The following is a 19,052-nucleotide window of genomic DNA, read 5'->3' on the forward strand; positions in this document are numbered from 1 at the left end:
AGCTGATCAGGACTGAATGAGATGGGCCGGACATGCCCTGGAGCCCATCTGCGGTCCCTCCCCAGCTGGCCAACCTCCTGTGTCCCTTCCTGGCCCCAGTCATGCACCAGTGGGGTCCCTTGGCTTGGCCTTCACCCTCTCGCAATCCAGGACTCCTCAGGGGATGTTGGAGAGCTGGTTTCGGCCCGATCCTGCAGGCCAGGCCAAGGGACCCCACTGGTGCATGAATTCATGCCCCGGGCCTCTACTATGTCTAATAAAAGTGCCTTGTCTAACATAATATGACCCTCACTATGCAGTGTGGTCCTCAGGCCATAGCTGTGCATGCTACCTCTTTGTCCTCTTTGTACAGGGACTGTTTCTGCTCTGATGACTTCTGTTTTCATGTCAGAACTGAGTTGTCTTCTCTTTTCATTGGATTCTGGGATTTGGAGGTGGTTTTTTTCTGTAACCTCTAATATTTTGCTTGCTTTATTTTTTGCTATAGATAATTGATCAGGAAACCTGTGTAAACTTTTCCAAATGAAAGATATAATTAAAAAACAATTGTAAGACTAAGTTTATTTTCATAATGGATATAGTCAACTCTAAAAATGACTTTAAAAGAGAGCCTGCATATTCAGGTGATAATATTCAGGTGTCATGTAAACATGTTTGAATGCTTCAATAACTTCTGGTGGGAAAAGTACATATAAAATAGTTGTATAGATATATGTTCATTTGTTAATCTCCAGATCCTAAGTGGTAACTGAGAATGTTGTTAAATGGCTTGTTTAAAATATAAAAACTGGATTTTCTACTTACTAAAATAATTTCTGGGGAGCTTTCCCAAGCTACTATAAAAATCTTTAATGTGTTAAACCACTGGTAAATTATGGCTTAGAATGGTACAATAAATCTTCATGTAAATCTATAAAAATAGTTGGAAATAAAACTACAGTTTTTATAATAATCCATATCCTATTAGAAATTATTTTAAAAATAATAACAATAAAATATTATACTAATTTTAGGTTTATAACATACATAAGTAGCTTACATAACCTAAATACCTTATGCTTCACTGAAAAACAAAACAAAACATGTTTCTTTATCATGAATAACTTCATATGTGATTTATAACCTCATATGTGAGAATAATGTTGATCTAGTGCAGAAATTGTGTTATTTAATGCAAAATGTTCCCTAGCCTATTGATGTTTTGAAACAATCAGGGGCATCTTTTCCCCACACTTAATAGAACATCCTGAGCAATAAAAGAAAACTTAATACTAAAGTGGAAAATTGTCAGAAGTGCCTTATTTAGTGCAAGCAGGGTCTCATTTAACATGCCCAAGAGCTACTGTGCCTCTGACATTATTGAATCAAATGTTTTATTTTGATAATATCTTTCAAATGTCCCCAGGGCCCCCATCTCAAGGGAGAAAGGACAGGACCCAGGGTCTGAGTCTGCAAAGTAGTTGCTGGCTGTGATTTTAGGTACAGATGTCCATGGAAAGTTCTTTTCAATGCGATTGTTATTGTTTTCATTAGTGTAATAATTACAGTTTCATAAGTTTCGAGTGACCGTTCCTTTATCATCTTTTCCCCTTAAGCCCTTTTATTTTTGGAGCATACTTTTGTGGAGGCATTTTATTTCTTTTATGAAACACATTTCTGATGTTTTAGCACACATGCTAAAGTAAACTATATATCTGAATATCTAAGTAACTTAGTTATCTAAATGTATTTTCCTAAGTATAACATATAATCAAAATGCCCAATATAATAATGTAGAGCTAAACACCTATAGTGATAGACTAGAATGTAATTATTTTATCCCTCAAATCTTTCAAATGGTCATTGTATTTTATCTAAAATACATAAATATGATTATTAACTTATAAGAAATGATTGGTTATGTTTACTAGCTATTATATGCTATTTATAATCTTTCTTAGATACTACCTTTAGTTTGTTGGGGAAAAAACTCCCCCCAAAACTTCCCTTATCTTCTTTTATATTACAGAAATAATTTTTTTTTCTTAGAGTGTTTAGCCTGACTTCAAAAAGTAGAAACCATAAATCAGACCATAACCATAAGGAGATTGCTAGAGAATTTGAGTGTGCATTTCTAATTGCAAGAAGTCATTCCTACTTACTCTACATTCTTTGTCCAGTCTGGAGGGTTACTCAAGGTCATAAATACACAGTTGGTCAAAATAGTGCACATGATAAGCATGCTGAATAAAGTAGATTAGTTAAGGAATAAATGCTAGTATATTATCATGATCCTTTATACATGATCCAAATCACACAAATTACCTGTGAAATTAAACTTAATAGTTTTAAAACAATGAAAAAAAATAAGAAACTTCAAAACCTGTCATATATTCTTGGTCCACTCTTTTGTAAATTTTATATCATTTCCTCATAAAACTGAATTTAATAGAAAGAAATCTCCATTTGAAATAAGTGGGAATTCTGCATTCCAATTAGTTATATGAAATTGCACTGTAAGAGGAAATGACTGTTATTTAGTGAGTTTACAGTATAACACAGCTGTAAAAGTTGTAGTTCAGATATAATTCAAAATATCCAATAGACAAAATGTTAATAAACACAATATAAACACCCAAGAATGGATAGGCCAGTACAGTCAAGGATTACACTGACCAAGAATTCTACTGTAATGAGGTACTCTAGTAGTATAGTGACTAAACAGATAAACACTATTTTGAGAGCTTCCTGGCAATTAGTGTGATAATTTCTCTTAAGACCTCAGTTTAGATTTCACTCTAAGGAAGCTTATGATTATTTTTAAGTGAATCTTTTATTTTTTAATATAAATACTTTCCAATATTATATCATGGAATAAGAGAATTTAAATGTACCTCAAAAGGTTATCAGTTCTATTTGCCCTATTTCTAGGGTAACCAGTGTTTTGTCTCTTTGATTTTATATAAATCTACTTTGAATCTGCCTGTATAAAATGCCTATTCTTGAAACTTCCTCAGAAGAGCATATTTCTATTTTATTATTACTTGTTTGAAAATCTTATTGAAATCCACACTTTTCTGTTATTTTACACATACTTTTTAAAAAATATATTTTAATTATTTTCAGAGAAGAAGGGAGAGGGAGATAAAAAACATCAATGATGAGAGAGAATCATTGATTGGCTGCCTCCTGTACGCCCCCTACTGGGGATCGAGCCCACAACCTAGCATGTGCCCTTGACTGGAATCAAACCTGCGACCCTTTAGTCCACAGGCCGATGCTCTATCCCCTGAGCCAAGCCAGCTAGGGCTACACATACTTTTTGACTATCATTGTAACGAAGTTCAGTGATTTAAATATATATATCAATTAAATACACAGACACATAGAAGTTTAAGAAATATTTACGGAAGGAAAGAGGAAGGAAGGGAGGGAGGGAGAGAGGGAGGAAGGGAGGGAGGAAAAGAAAGAAGGGAGGGTCTGGTCGGTATGGCTCCACCAGCGTTGTCCCCTGGTTCAATTCCTGGTCAGGGCACATGACAGGTTTCAGGTTCAATCCCTAGTAGGGGGCTTGCAGGAGGTAGCTGATAGATGTTTCTCTCTCATTGATGTTTCCTCTCTCTTTGTCCCTCTTCCTTCCTCTCTCTCTAAAATCCAAAAAAACATATTTAAAAAAAAAAAAAGGAAGGAGGAAGGGACAGCCAGACCCAGATGGTAAAGATACAGAGCCAATTAAGGCAAAAGAAGTTTGACCATGTAGTAATATAGGTTATAATACAACTAAAGGCCCAGTGCACGAAATTCGTGCACTGGTGGTGGTGGTGGTGGGGGGGGGGGGGTGTTCCTCAGCCCAGCCTGCACCGTCTTCAATCTGGGACCCCTCGGGAGATGTCCGACTGCCAGTTTAGGCCCGATCCCTCTCACAATCCGGGACTGCTGACTCCCAACTGCTCGCCTGCCTGCCTGCTTGATTGCCCCTAACCGCTTCTGACTGCCAGCCTGATCACCCCCTAACCACTCCCCTGTCGGCCTGATCAACACCTAACTGCTCCCCTGCCGGCCCGATTGCCCCCAACTGCCCTCCCTTGCCGGCCCGGTTGTCCCTAACTGTCCCCCCTGCTGACCTGGTCACCCCCAACTGCCCTCCCCTGCAGGCCTGGTTGCCCCCAACTGCCATCCCCTGTGGGCTTGGTCCCCCCCAACTGCCCTCCCCTGCTGGCCTGGTCATCCCTAACTGCCCTCCCCTGCTGGCCTGGTCACCCCCAACTGCCCTCTCCTGCTGGCCTGATCGCCCACAACTTCCCTCCCCTGCTGGCCATCTTGTGGTGGCCATCATGTGAACACATGGGGGCAGCCATCTTGTGCAAGGGCGTGATAGTCAATTTGCATATTACCTCTTTATTATATAGGATAGACTATGTTTCTTTAGCAATGCTTATATATGGTCTAATTGAGGTTAATAAAAGTGAAGATTTGCTGTTGTTTCTACTGCACAATGTAATTCATTTACATAGTCGCTATCATAGTTGCAATTTTACTTCTATCAACATTCTATAATCCATTAGTCATTCTATAAAATCTATAAATAGAATAGTCATTCTATAATACAGTAATCATTATATAATACAGTAGTCATTTTATAATATAATATTCTATAAATAGAATAGTCATTTTATACTTTTTTAAGTAGCAGAAAATTAATGAGAACAACAGATTAAAGAACAATGTAAAAAAGCAACCACTAGAAGTATCATTTAGACAATTCACATAAAAAGGATATGAATGTACCAAAATCTTTATAGCAATTTTTCTAACAGGGTTTAGTGGAGTTAAAATATACAAGGCAGAGGTGGCACTGAATCGGAAAATTGCCTTCCCTTTATTCAATACTATAAAAGTCTGAAAAAGAAAATATGAGAAAAATTAATAGATTAGACATGCAGCTTATTTGAAGAGCTTACACACATGAGAACTTTTTACCTGATTTTTTTGTTCAAACTTGTTTGTTTAAACCAGTTGGTATAGCATAACAAAAAAACATGGTAAATGTCTGTCCCCTAAAAAAACTTACAGCTACAAATAAAAATATGACTTAACATTATCTAATCTGTCTCTAAGGTTCCAACTTTATGATACAAATTAATATCCAACACAAAATGTTTACCAAGTTATAATGTAACTTAGCAGACTCCAATTCTATTTAAAGCTTACCATCTGTCACAGCTTTGAGAACTTTTCAGTTTATTCTGTACATGTTGCTATTAAAATAATCTTTTATAAATATTTTAATTACATCAAGTCTCTTACCTCCAATGTTTATGATGACTCTTTATTTTCCCTATGGTAGTTGTCCTACTTTAAAATATCAAAACCTGGTTTTGATGATTCTATAGATCTGCTGGTAACAGAAGGGACAACTACATTGAAAATTAGGGTGAAGTACATCATTTTGAAGGGAACTCTATAGCTAAAAGCCTATAATCTGAAACCTCTCATTATCAATTTAGCATTGAAGCTACGCTACCAGTGATTACCTACCATGTCTCTCTAGAATCATCTTTTATTTTTTTTCCTTCAAGGCAACTCTGCTTCAGCCAATTCAACCCACTTGTCAATCCCACTCACAACCTGTCAGCTTCTCCCTTTGACTCTGAAAAAGGGTGTCACAGGATCTTAGAGGAAAGAGGACCCTGAGTCGCCATCTCTGCAAACTCCCTCCCATTTCAGGTCCATAACAGACTTGACAGTAAGATCCCACCTACAATGCCCCACTACTATATCCAAGGTTCTTAGTCTTGTCTCATATTAGAATCTCCTGGGGTGACTTTAAAATTGCCAATATTCAGAAGGATGGGCACAGACATGGTATGTTTAAAAATTTCCTCAGATGATTCTAATCTTCAGCCAGGGTTGAAAATCCCTACTCTCTGGGAATGTCCTCAGTTATCAAAGTCACCTCTTCCATCATGTCTTTCCAAATAAATTGAGATGTCTTCTGATCACTCCCTAATTGTTTTCCTCACCAGTTAAGTTTTGGTATGTTAATTTGCACACTTTGGCATGTTGCTTGTAATTATAGTTAAGTAGCAATTTACATGTAGGGTTCATTCCACTGAGGGCTAGGTTAGAAGTTATAAACTGCTGAGCATAAAGAGTATGCAATCTTCTTTTCCTCCACACTTTTCACAGTATTTAATAGTGCTATTTGTAAATAAATACTTGTTTAATTAAATGTGGGTTTACCTTTAAGATGCCATTTACCCGTAAGACATCTATTCTATATATTCATTTACTTAATAATATGTTTTTACCCTTTAACCAATGTCTATATCTTATATAGTCATGTTCACTGACAACATGCCCTGTTTGAATAGATAGTCAGAAACATATTGTGAGTGTAAAAGTCAGAGAACACCATTTCTCTATACATTGCCCTTTTGTATTTAAGACCATGGAGCCAACCGTTACCTAACCAACATTTTTTTTTTCCTGAATGGCATTCTATAAATGTGAACAATTCTATGAAGAGAGCAAGTAAGTTGTTCTTTATTAACATTGAGATTATCCAGAAGGGACAGTGGACATGGGAAGACTGCCCTTGAAGCACAAATGCATTAAAAGATTTTCTTGAATTCACAGGATTAGATCATCTAATATTATAGTCAAACAATCTGGATCCATTTAGGCAGTCGATGACAGCAATAACATGTAAAGTTCACCATAATTCAAGATGCATTTGATTATGCTTTTTTGAAACTATTTCCCTGAAAAGCAATTGCCACTTGTAACATTAGGAGATTTTATTTTGAAAAAAGATATCCAAAAGCAAAGCGAATGAAAGCAAACTGTTCATTTACACATGGACTCCTACACTCCTCCTGCGAGATTAATTTGTGTGGCACTAATGGGATTAAAACAGACATGCCAAGGGCATCTTCATTGAATTTGCAGGTTCTAGAACAGAGAAGGCCTTTAGGACAAAAAGTAAGTGTAAAAAAGGCCAGTTTATTTATGCAAAACAACATCTAACACAAAACAAACCTTGATTTCTGAGAAGTGAGGAATGAGATACTAATATCCTGAACAGGAGACAAGAAAGACATTTGAAATGTGGGCTCTGATGTTATTGAGAGATGTAAAAACTGAAAAGACTTGAGAAGATGACAGATAAGTGGAGGAGGAGTAAATAGTGTCAATTCCAAAAGCTGGTCTTCAAGTAATGATAAGTAATGAGGTGACTTTAAAAATATAATAACAGTATATTCCTACTCAGGTGATGATCGTTATAAGTAGAAGTATGTTAAACTGGTCCTTGTCCACTCTGGAGTGCTGCTTGCTTCTTTTTTTCCAAGTAAATACACGTTAAGTAGTTTTACTAACATTTTGACTACTTGGTGCAAGAATAAGCTTTACATCTATGAGTAGGAAGGTCCACATCAATCAGAGAATTAAAAAAAAAATTATACAACCAATTTTTAAACATTTTCTTGTATTACATTAATAAATACAATGTGGAGTTTTGCTTCATGGTTAAGAGCTCCAGGCCTGGAGCCTCATTGCCTGGGTTCAAATCCTGAATTCACCACTTATAATGTGAGATTGTGGATAAGTTACTTAACCGCTCTGCACTTCTCTTCTCATCTGTAAAATGACACTAACGTGGGACCTACCCCCCTGGCTCTTTTCATATCAAATGAGGTACGTCTGAGTTCTACTCACAGTGCCTGACAAAGTATGTGCACAGCAAATGTTAGCTGTTATTATTATCACTGTCACTGTTCTTAAGCTATTCCCTGGTCAACTTAAATGCCATTAAAAGACATTATGATGTTGCTCATCTGTTTAGATTAGCTGTGTAAATGTATCTTTAATGGCAGCAAAAAGTTACATAATGCTTTACAACTTTAAAAAGCCTTTCACCTGCATTATTTCATAATTAACATAAGTTTCATGCCATATCTTAAAATTCCAGAACTTCTCCATTAATTTCTTACATTACTTGCACCTTAAGAGATCATAAACTACGTTTTCTTCAATAGCACCTCAAACTTCATCTTTATAGATATTTCGAAAGGAAAGCAGTGCAGCCAACAGTAATGAGAAAACAGTCTCGATGTCTCTCAAGATGGGTCATGGCCACTTTGGACAAATCAAGGTCCAAATCTGGTTCTCAGACAGGAGGCAATAAAAGCTGACTTTGTTAGCACACAGAGAACAATTCAGTTTCCAAGCGGCAGACTCACATTAACCAAGTTTTAAAGTCTAGCATACGAAATCATAATGCCAACCCATTTATTTACGATGAGATATATTACTTTCACATGGACTGAAATAATTGCAATAACATAACTAGCACAATCTTTCCTTTTAAGCAGATCTATGGGAAGACAAATTATAGGAAGGTTTTTTGCTGAGGTTGGAGCCTTAAAAAACCTACTTAATCAAAGGATTCTGAATGCTTAACATCTCTGTTAGGTAGCCCACTGTACCTCCCCTACAATGACGTGGCCTTTATTTGAGGAGAAAAATGCTTTCAGGATACTACTAAATATCTGTCTCCCTTAGAAAATGCTAATGTTAATCCCTAGTATTCTCTCCCCCCTCCCCCATTTATCTTACCATTTCCCTTGCTTAAAGATACTTCCTGTCTTTAAGTTGCAAATGCATTGAATCATGTCAAAGTAAGTCATACCCCATCTCTTGAAGGTATCTTTGCAAATATATCCTTTTCATAGGAGAACTGTCTTCTTGTTCCTTGGGGGATGTCTCACTCTCATCATCGTGTGTAATAATCCAGCAACTAAATTTCAAAATTTCTATAGAAACGTGCTGGACTAAATTACTTTTAGGAATATATGACTATGTTCTCCATGCCACCTTCTATGAAACTAGTTTAAAAGGAAGAAGAAAGTTTAAGTATTTAATTTTGTGTGGTGGCTTTAAATAAAGCATTCTAAAACTTGCTGTTCAAAATGTGTCCCATGTACGAGCAGCATGAGCCTCACTCGGTGGCACCTTAGAAATGCGGGATCTCCGGCCCCACCCCAGGTCTATGACATCAGAATCTGTATTTAACAAGATCCTCGGGTGATAAGTACTAGTATACCATCTGCTTAAGTATGTCGATAATAACAGATACTTTGCTTTGCTAATGCCAGTTTAATTCTATCTCAATGGCTGTGACATCGTAGAAATGGTCCATCTCTTCACTTCTCTCCACTGGAGCCCGATCTTGACTTCATTTCTTATAAGCATTTCTGCTTCTTATAGAATCAAATTTGAACAGTATGTGGTGCGGGATGTATATGAGCTTGAGAAAAGTCTATTAATGCTAAGTGTTTAGTAAAAGACTTAACTTGGGAAGCATAACTGAACGTTCAGAAGTATAAAATCAACACTCACTTTCTTACTGATGTAGTATGGGTCCAGGTCCTCCAGGGGCTCTGACACCATCTCAGGAGGGATGTCTCCATAAATAAACGGAAGGTTTTTTCCAGCTTCCAAGTCACCATTTGGCTTTGGTTTGTTCTCATCATCGTTGTCTTGTTCTCTCTTGGGGTTCTTGGCTTTCTCTTCTGCAGCACGTTTTTCGATAGCAGCAAGGGATTCTCTAGTGAAGAGGCGGAAGCTCTCAGGTCCCGGGGGTACCAGCAGTGCCTGTGCCATCTTTTCATCCTGCACATTTAATCACGTTTAGCTTCTTGCATAAGAATTGCCTGTAAACAAACAAAAATGAATGAGAGTTAGGAAAGCAAATGAATGAGAGGGATTAAGAAATTCATCCAAGATGTTATTTAATGTTCCTTATAGTAATTTTTTAAAAGTACCACACTACAAATTTTAACTTGGGAACATCATAATTAATCTAAAATTTTCAATAAGCCAACTTTAGAAGTCTATCGAAACTCTATTCTGAGCCAAAATATACTATACTTTTGGTAAAAAGAGTAATGCTTGTCAATAAAATACTTAAGGACTCATATTTCTCTCACCTCTCCTTTTATCACATCTTACTCTCCAGATAAAGACATATTGAAGAAAAGACAGTATTATAGACTGACTCATAGAATCTCAGGATAGGGAAGAAGTTTTGCATAACCCAGCCCTTGTGCTAGTCATCAGCATCATTGATCATGGTTCTCCAGGGAAGGTCTGACCAGCAGCAGGTACAGGGAAGTCAAGACTTTGTTTCCTTTTAGCTTTGCCTTTTGGATCCTTCTGGGGCATCTTCTGAGGCAATGCAGAATACAGCAGGAGAATGGGGGGGGGGGGTAGGTTTACAGTTGTTCATATGGAAAATAATACAATCCTACATAATAAAACCCTAATATGCAAATAGACCAAACGGCGGAATGACCGGTCACTATGACACACACTGACCACCAGGGAGCAGATGCTCAACACAGGAGCTGCCCCTTGCTGGTCAGTGAGCTCCCACCGGGGGAGTGCCGCTCAGCCAGAAGCCAGGCTCACGGCTGGCAAGCACAGTGGTGGTGGCTGGAGCCTCTCTTGCCTCCGCTGCAGGTGGGCAGTAAGGAGTGAGGGGTCCTGGGCTGCGAGAGCACCAGACTGCGAGAGGGATGTCTGACTGCCGGCTTAGGGGAATTGGGCCTAAGCAGGCAGGCAGACATCCCCCGAGGAGTCGCAGACTGAGAGAGGGTGCAGGCCAGGCTGAGGGACCCCCCTGAGTGCATGAATTTCATGCATCAGGGCTCTAGTAATCCTACATAATAAAAAGGTAATATGTAAATTACCATCACTCCGCTACACCCACAATTGGGCCAGCGGGAGGTGCAGGGGGGCGGGACTTGGGGTGGCCGGGGTGGTGATTGGGCTGGCAGGACGCTGAGCTCACGTCGCCAGCGGTGGCGCAAGCTCAGCGTCTGCACCATGTCTGTGCTGCAGCACAGAAGAGGCCTCTGGGGCAGCAAGCCGGGCGTTTGGAGGCCCCGGCTGATGAGGCAGCGCGGGCAGGCAGGTGGCAAGGCTCCCAGGGGAGGAGTCTGGCGGCAGTTGGGCCACAGGAGTGCGCGGCGGTGTCCACAGAGGACGCGGGTTTCCGCGCAGCCCTAGCCGGCCGAGGAAGGGCTCATGAGGGAGCCGGAAGGCAGAGGAGGCAGCGGCGGCCCCAGCCTTCCTGGGCGGGAGGCAAAGGCAAGACCTCCGCCTGGGCTCCGGCCACCGGAGGACCATGCCCCCGCCCCGCCTCACCCTAGGGGCCCAGGGACTTTGGAGCTGCCGGCCACACCGGGTCCCGACCAGCAGACAGACAGCCTACACGTGCATGATTTAATCATGCACTGGGCCTCTAGTCCTATATAATAAAAGGGTAATATGCAAATTGACCCTAATGGCAGAATGACTGGGAACGACCACCAGGGGGCACTTGCTCAATGCAGGAGCTGCCCCCTGTGGTCAGTGTGCTCCCACAGCGGGAGCTCTGCTCAGCCACAAGCCGGGCTAAGGGCTGCAAGCACAGTGGTGTGGTGGGAGCCTCTCCTGCCTCCTCGGCAGCACTAAGCTGGCAGGTGGACATCCCCTGAGGGCTCCAAGGCTGCAAGAGGGCACAGGCTGGGCAGAGGGACAGCCCCCTCCCCCACCCTGAGTGCACGAATTTTTGTGCACGGGCCTCTAGTTAATAAATAATAACACTGCGTTTTGCATACTCAGAACTGTGATCCTACTTTTATCCAACCTTGTATATTTATTTCATTTTCTAATCTGCCGCTCTTTAACTATTCTAAGACAATTTTCAGATGCTTCCTGAATCTTTCATTTGGTGTAGTGGTGAAAAGTATGGAATATGGCCTGGCTGGCATGGCTCAGTGGTTGAGCATCAACCTATGAAACAGGAGGTCATGGTTTGATTCCCTGTCAGGGCACATGCCTGGTTGCAGGCTTGATCCCCAGTGTGGGGTATGCAGGAGGCAGTCGATCAATGATTCTCTCTCATAATTGATGTTTCCATCTCTCTCTCCATCTTCCTCTCTGAAATCAATTTAAAAAATTAAAAAGCATGGAATATGGAGCTAGAACCCTTTGTTCTAAACCCAGGCTCTGTCACTTGTGAGCTACGTGACTTTGTAAAATGTAACCCCTCAGTGCTTCAGCCTTCATCCATAAAAAGGGATAAGAGAACTGACCTCCCAGGTTATTGTAAGGAATAAATGAATGAATTTACAGTAAGTGTTTAGAATAGTTTCTGGAATTAGTAAACACTATTTTAGTGTCAGTGATCATAATCTAATTATCCTCAGTCCTCCCATTACTCCTGTTGTGGCTTCAAGCATTTTTACAATTCGAGTCACTCGTTTAAGTAAGGTCTTGATTTGCTGGAACCACAGCTGACCACAGAGCTCCAGGAATGGGCTGGAAAGTGAAGAGCACGGGGTCGAAGGGGGGCATTCACACATGCCTACCACCTGGCTGGGAGAGGAAAGGAGAGAAGGCAGACATGTGGAGTCGCCTTGCTCAGTTTCCCGGGGAAGGAGGAAAAATTGTATCTGCTGGAAATGTGACAGTACTGTCCAAAATACAGGAAATCAGCTACATAAATTTTGAAACATAAGTTAATAGTTACTTTGCATTGTGCCAAAAAATCACATTTTAAAAGTCAAGATAGAAAAGAGAAACAATAACAACAAAATATGAGTTCATCAGTCGTCTTGTAGAATGATCTAAAACCACGGCATCAAAGTAGTCATCAAAGTCGTCTGTCACATTTTCCCCGTCCCCATCCGCCCACCCAGCCCTTGCCTAGTCTGCACTAGTCTAGTCTCCATAGTCGTTTATCCCTCAGTGGCTTTCTAATTCTTAGCAGTTTGTTGCATATACTGAACTTATAGACAGTGAGAAACTCTGGATCTTATAGTAACATAAGTAAAATTGTATAGGTTTATATCATTTTTTGAGTTTAAATCTGGATTACTGGTTCCCTAGTCTGTTCTAATGACAAAAAAAAAAAATGATTTTAATAGCTGTTTTATTTTCATGGAATTTGTATTTATAGTATGACATTATTATATTCCCTGCTACTATGAAGGCATACTAAATAAGTTATAAAATATTAGGTTTGTCAAAAATTGTGTCATTTTCCCCTCTAGTTCTGAAAAAGACCTTCTGATTTGAGGGGGGGGTAAGGCTTTTTTTTTTTTTTTTTTTTTTGGTACTTCATTAAGTGGTATGTGAATGCAAATCAGAAGGTTTGAGAACAGTTATTCTGTTTTACTTAAAAACAGTCAACTATTAATATACAGCAGAATTGATGTTTTCTTCTATATCATGTCAGTTTTGATGGGCACATAATTGATCCAGCTCGAGGCTGTGTGAAATAATCACAGCTTTTATACTTTCGAGTATGGAAGGAGTTTGCCCTTAACTGCAAGTCTTAGATACCCAGAGATGCATGATTCTCTCATCGCCTGTCATGAACTGAATGGATAAGTTCCTCTCAAGTGCTCAATGAAAATGGAACAGCATGGCAAACCTGTCTTAAGAAGTTTCTATGAAACATGGTTGTTTTCTTAGGGGAAAAGAAAGGTTGCTTTTGTATTTGAGCTTGCAATGATTGTGGTTTCTTTATCGACAATGGAATGAAAAACATGTAGTAATCAGAATGAGAGATCTGGGTTAGCACTGAGTCTGTCACTAATAGTTTGCCTGTGTCATTTAACCTTCCTCAACCTCAGTGCTATTGAAGTGCTTTATCATATATGTGGTAGCACTTTGCCACAAAGAAATAACTAATTATACTCATTTAATTGGACTCTCCTGGTTGCTAAGTTTTAAAATGAAATTAGGCTAAAAGCATTTAATGTGGAAATCTTTCAATAATCTTTGGAGATGACTCTGATTTCTCTGAAATGTCATAGAACAAGGACCATCACAAAATCATGAATATTTATTTAAAAAATAAATAGTTCTGTTCCTTCATGTTCACTTATCAAGGCTAGAACAAAGAATCTGAGTCTTGGTCAAAAGGAAGTAAAGAAGTCTCTTTGAAATTCCTATACTCTTTCTCTTACATCCTAAGAAGCCAGGCCAGTCCCCAACTCAGCTTTTCCTCTGTAAGGGGAACTATTTGGATAGGCGGAGACACTAAAGATTACAGGGAGCAGAGTTTCCGGTGGCCCCACCTGCAGCTTTGCTGTTTAGAAACCTCTCTTAGTTCTTTGGAAGTTCTATTTTAATTTTAATTCTAGTTTAAAATTTTTCTTCTCTTTTGTTCCTTGTGATCTTATTATACAAAACTCTTACATAATTTTATATTCCTAATAGAGCAGACTTTTAAAAATTAATTCCTGCCGATGTCTTGGTGTGGAATATATATTATTAATGAATATATGTGCATTATAATTTATTAAAATACATCAAATTTAATATGCCAAATTTTCTCCAGAACTGTCCTTGCAAGGACAAAAAAGATCTGAGATGATCTCTTAGATTAACTCTAGTGTCTCTATGTGTGAATGTGTGTGAGTCAAGCAAAAGCATCCCTCTGTTAATCAATAAAAGGATTGTGGTTCAAATTATCCTATTATGGGGATGGACCACAGAATTTCAAACCTGGAAGGGAATTAGGATAATTCAGGAAATATTTATTGAGAGACTATTATGCATCAGTACTGTGCTTGGAGTACACACCTGTGGTCCCTGCCTTTAGGGAGCTGGCCATCTCTTGGGAGAGACAGGTATTTATGCAAATGATTATAATGCAATTATATGTAGCTGGCTATTGTCTGCGCTCCATAAAAGGGAACAATCTCTTCTGCCAAGGGAAGGAAAGGAAGGAGGGGTGTGGTTCATGCAAGTTTCCCTGAGGAAGGGATAGTGAGGTAGGTTTTGTAGACTATTTGGGATTTGACCAATTAGATGTGGTGGTGGTAGTTGGGGGAGGGTTAGTAGAAAGACCTATCTGTAGAGACATCTAAGCGGAAGACAGCATGTTCATGGATCTAGAAATAACAAAGAACACAGAGAGTTTGGGAGGTATTATAAGGAGTTTATTATGCATGGAGACTAACCTGCCCAAATGGGAGTGGAAAGAGGAAGGACTAAAAAGTTAGGCAGGATATAGATTACTAAAGGTCTTGTACAGAACACTAAGGTAAGCCAGGGATGGGGAGTGACATGATCAATTTGAAGATTAGAAAGATGGTGGCAGTTTGAAGTGTAGACAAGTAGGAACTAACCTTAGAACATCGGTTTTCAAAAGTTTGATTTCAGGATCCCTTTATATTCTTAAAATCATTGGTTACCTCAAAGAGCTTTTGTTTATGGGGGGACTTATCTACCCATGTTTACCATATTCAAAATTAAAAGAAAAAATTAAAAACTTTTATTAACTTAATAGTAAACTATTGTATGTTTACATATACTAGTAAAACAAATGTTTAGTGACAATAACTATATTAACCCAAATGAAAACAATTGAGTGAGAATGAATTTAATTTACATTTAGGTAGATCTCCTCATTGTCTGGCTTAATGAAATATAGCTAGATTCTTTTAAAGAATATATATTCTTATTTATTTCAGAGAGGAAAGGAGAGAGAGAGATGGAAAAATCAGTGATGAGACAGAATAATTGATCGACTGCGTCCTGCAGGCCCTGCACTAGGGATTGAGCCTACAACCCAGGCATGTGCCCTTTACCGGAATCGAACCTGGGACCCTTCAGTCCACAGGCCAACGCTCTATCCACTGAGCCAAACCAGCTAGGTTCTTATATCTGTTTCTGAGTTCAATCTGTTGAGATATGCTGTTTTTATCAAAGCAAATTAAGAAAATTCTCACATATAAATTATCATATATATATATATATATATATATAGCTGGAAGAGGAGAATTTTAAGTTGCCTTTTCAGGCAATTGTGATATTCTTCTTGGATAAACACTAAAACTACAAATGGCAGTTGTTGTTTTTAATTAGTTTCAAAATGGAACCTGGACAGATACATGCAAAAAAATGAAACTAGACCACCAATTTATACCATACACAAAAATAAACTCAAAATGGATAAAGGACTTAAACGTAAGATAGGAAACCATAAAAATCTTAGAGGATTCCACAGGCAGCAAAATCTCAGACATATGCCAAAGCAATTTCTTCACCAATACAGCTGTTAGGGCAATGGAAACTAAAGAGAAGATAAACAAATGAGACTACATCAAAATAAAAAACTTCTGCACAGCAAAAGAAACCATCAATAAAACCACAAGAAAGCCTACTGCATGGGAGAGCATATTTGCCAATGTTATCTCTGATAAGGGTTTAATCTCCAACATTTACAGGGAACTCATACAACTTAACAAAAGGAAGATAAACAACCCAATCAAAAAATGGGCAATGGACCTAAATAGATACTTCTCGAAAGGGGTCATACAGAAGGCCGAGAGACATATGAAAACATGCTCAAAGTCACTAATCATCCGAAAGATGCAAATTCAAATGACAATGAGGTACCATCTCACACCTATCAGAATAGCTATCATCAACAAATCAACAAATGATAAGTGCTGGCGAGGATGCGAAGAAAAAGGAACCCTCGTGTACTGCTGGTGGGCTGCTGATCAGCCCCGCCTCTATGATCAGGCCGGAGATAGGCCTGGAGATGCTGACTGGCATAGAAACCAACAAATCAGAACCAAATCTGGGTGAATTGAGAGGAGCCAATGGCTGCCTAGGAGGCGGAGCTTTTGACGCTGACTGGCATAAAAACTGACCAATTAGAACCAAATCTGGGTGAATTGCGAGGAGCCAATGGCTGCCTAGGAGATGGAGCTTTTGACACTGACTGGCATAGAAACTGACCAGTCGAACCAAACCTGGATGAACTGTGAGGAGCCAATAGCTGCCTAAGAGGTGGAGCTTTTGATGCTGATTGGCATAGAAATCAACCAATTAGAACCTACTCTGGGTGAACTGTGAAGGCAGAACCTAAGGTGGGGGCTGAGGAGGTGTTTTAAGGGCAATAGCTGTTTGGTGTAAGGTGTAAGAAAGTGATTCAATTTTTTAATGACCAGTTTGGTAGTGTAGTGCATATGGCTGGCTATCAGTCCAGATATAGGGATTATGTGTTTTTTTCTGCCAAGACCATCTCATCCTGATGAAAAAGCGCCCCCCCCCCCCATTTAAGCAATCCTATTTTATATAATCTATCTATACTAATATAAGGGAAATATGCTAATTAGACTGGGTCGACCAGCCATCCTTCAGACATCCGACTTCTTCCAAACAAAGCCACGGTGGTGGGAGAGCCAAGGTAGAGGCAGTTAGGGGCGATCAGGCCAGCAGGTGAGGGCAGTTGGGGGTGAGATCAGGCCGGCATAGGAGGGCAGTTGGGGGTGAGATCAGGCTGGCATAGGAGGGCAGTTGGGGGTGATCAGGCAGGCAGAGGCAGTTAAAGGCAATCATGCTGGCAGGGGAGAGCAGTTAGGGGCGAGATTAGGCTGACAGGGGAGGGCAGTTAGGTGCAATCAGGCAGGCAGGGGTGGGTAGTTAGGGGTAATCAGGCAGGCAGAGGCAGTTAGGGGTGATCATGCTGGCAGGGGAGAGCAGTTAGGGGCAATATTAGGCCAGCAGGGGAGGGCAATTAGGTGCAATCAGGCAGGCAGGCAGAGGCAGTTAGGGGCGATCAGGCAGGAAGGCAGAGAGGTTAGAGGAAATCAGGAAGGCAGGGGGGCAAGGTAGGGACAATCAGGCCGGCAGGCAGAGGGGTTAGGGGTGATCAGGCAGGCAGGCAGGTGAGTGGTTAGGAGCCAGTCATCCTGGATTGCGAGAGGGATTTCTGACTGTCAGTACAGGGATTGGGCCTAAACCAGCAGTCGTACATCTCCCGAGGGGTCCCAGACTGGAGAGGGTGCAGGCCAGGCTGAGGAACCCCCCCACTCTGTGCACAAATTTCGTGCACCAGGCCTCTAGTACTTTAATAAAGAAAAAAATACAAAAAATAAAATTAATAGAAAATGGAACCTGAAACTATATTAATGAACTTTAATTGATCTTGCCCTTTGCATGGATTTTATTCCATCATGCATGAATAATTTAGAAAATATTGGCACATTATTATGCATATTCTCCAAATTTTGACAAATTTCATTATATAACATTCAAAAACTCACATTTGTTAATATCATCACTGAACTCATGAGAAAAGTGATAATGCCTCGGGAGGCTGTCAAGCTCCCAGGGGCAGGTAAAAGTTTTCCAAAATTCCAATTTCCACTTGAAAGCTCCAGTTTTCACTGTCAACAAATGCTGTCATTTGCTTTTCCTGAAGTGAAAGGCTTATCTTTTGTTCTTTTTCTGAGAAAATATCTGCCTCATACCTGAGTCTGAATAACCATAGTTTGTCAGTTCTGCTTTCAGTGAAAATGGTGTTCCATGAAGATAGGAGTGGCTCATTCAGCTCCTGACTCACAATCAGACAAGTGCTTTTCCTTGAGGCAATCATGTGCTTCTGTATGCAGCAGAAATGCTTTCTGTATTCTTCCCATTTCATCATACAGAATATTAAAACTATGTGTTCTTTAGACTCGATATTGTTAATAAAATTAGTAATAGTTGCTGCTTCATCACTGATGTTCTTACGTGAACTGGCACATGGACTGCTTCAGTTCAATGCTGCTGCCTTGATTCTTGCTAAGCCTTTAGCAGTTTTAAACCCCCCCACCCTCCCCCAGGACTTTGGCAGTATCAGTGCAAATACCAAAACAGTGGGAAAGGCACATGCCATCTTGGTATTATTAAGAAAATAATCTGGACCTCATAGTCCCCCCAAAAAGGATTCAGGAACCATCTCTCACCCCCACCCCAGTTGCCTGCAAACCACCTTTTGAGAACAGCTGCCCAGGAAGCCGATGGACACCAGTAGTCTAAAGAATAGGGCAAGACATTTTGACCAAATCTCTAAGGACAGTGCCTCGGCGATCAGAACGGTATTCAAGCCCCGGTTCTGCTATGCTTTAGCAGTGTGATCTTGGACAATTGTTTTTATCCTTTATACTCTTTAGGTTACCTATCTGCACACTATCTGCATTATCTGGAGATATTAATAGCTCATACTTTAGAGT

The 19,052-nt window shown here is 39.9% G+C and overlaps 1 protein-coding gene across 4 annotated transcripts in view; it reads right to left on the reverse strand.

The window, feature by feature from the left end:
- LOC103283358 (sodium channel protein type 3 subunit alpha) overlaps positions 1-9,645 on the reverse strand; it is an 80,511-nt gene extending 70,866 nt beyond the window's left edge. For all 4 annotated transcript variants that reach the window (XM_028141081.2, XM_028141080.2, XM_008138618.3 and 1 more), the window contains exons 1-3: positions 9,382-9,645; positions 4,760-4,878; positions 2,142-2,231 (exon numbers count right to left, since the gene is read on the reverse strand). In XM_028141081.2, the coding sequence (XP_027996882.2) occupies positions 2,142-2,231; positions 4,760-4,878; positions 9,382-9,645 (473 nt within the window). The remainder of the gene's footprint in view (positions 1-2,141; positions 2,232-4,759; positions 4,879-9,381) is intronic.
- Positions 9,646-19,052: the final 9,407 nt, after the last annotated feature.

This window comes from Eptesicus fuscus, chromosome 11, assembly GCF_027574615.1.
Source record: "Eptesicus fuscus isolate TK198812 chromosome 11, DD_ASM_mEF_20220401, whole genome shotgun sequence".
In the NCBI taxonomy this organism is placed as follows: Eukaryota; Metazoa; Chordata; class Mammalia; order Chiroptera; family Vespertilionidae; genus Eptesicus; species Eptesicus fuscus.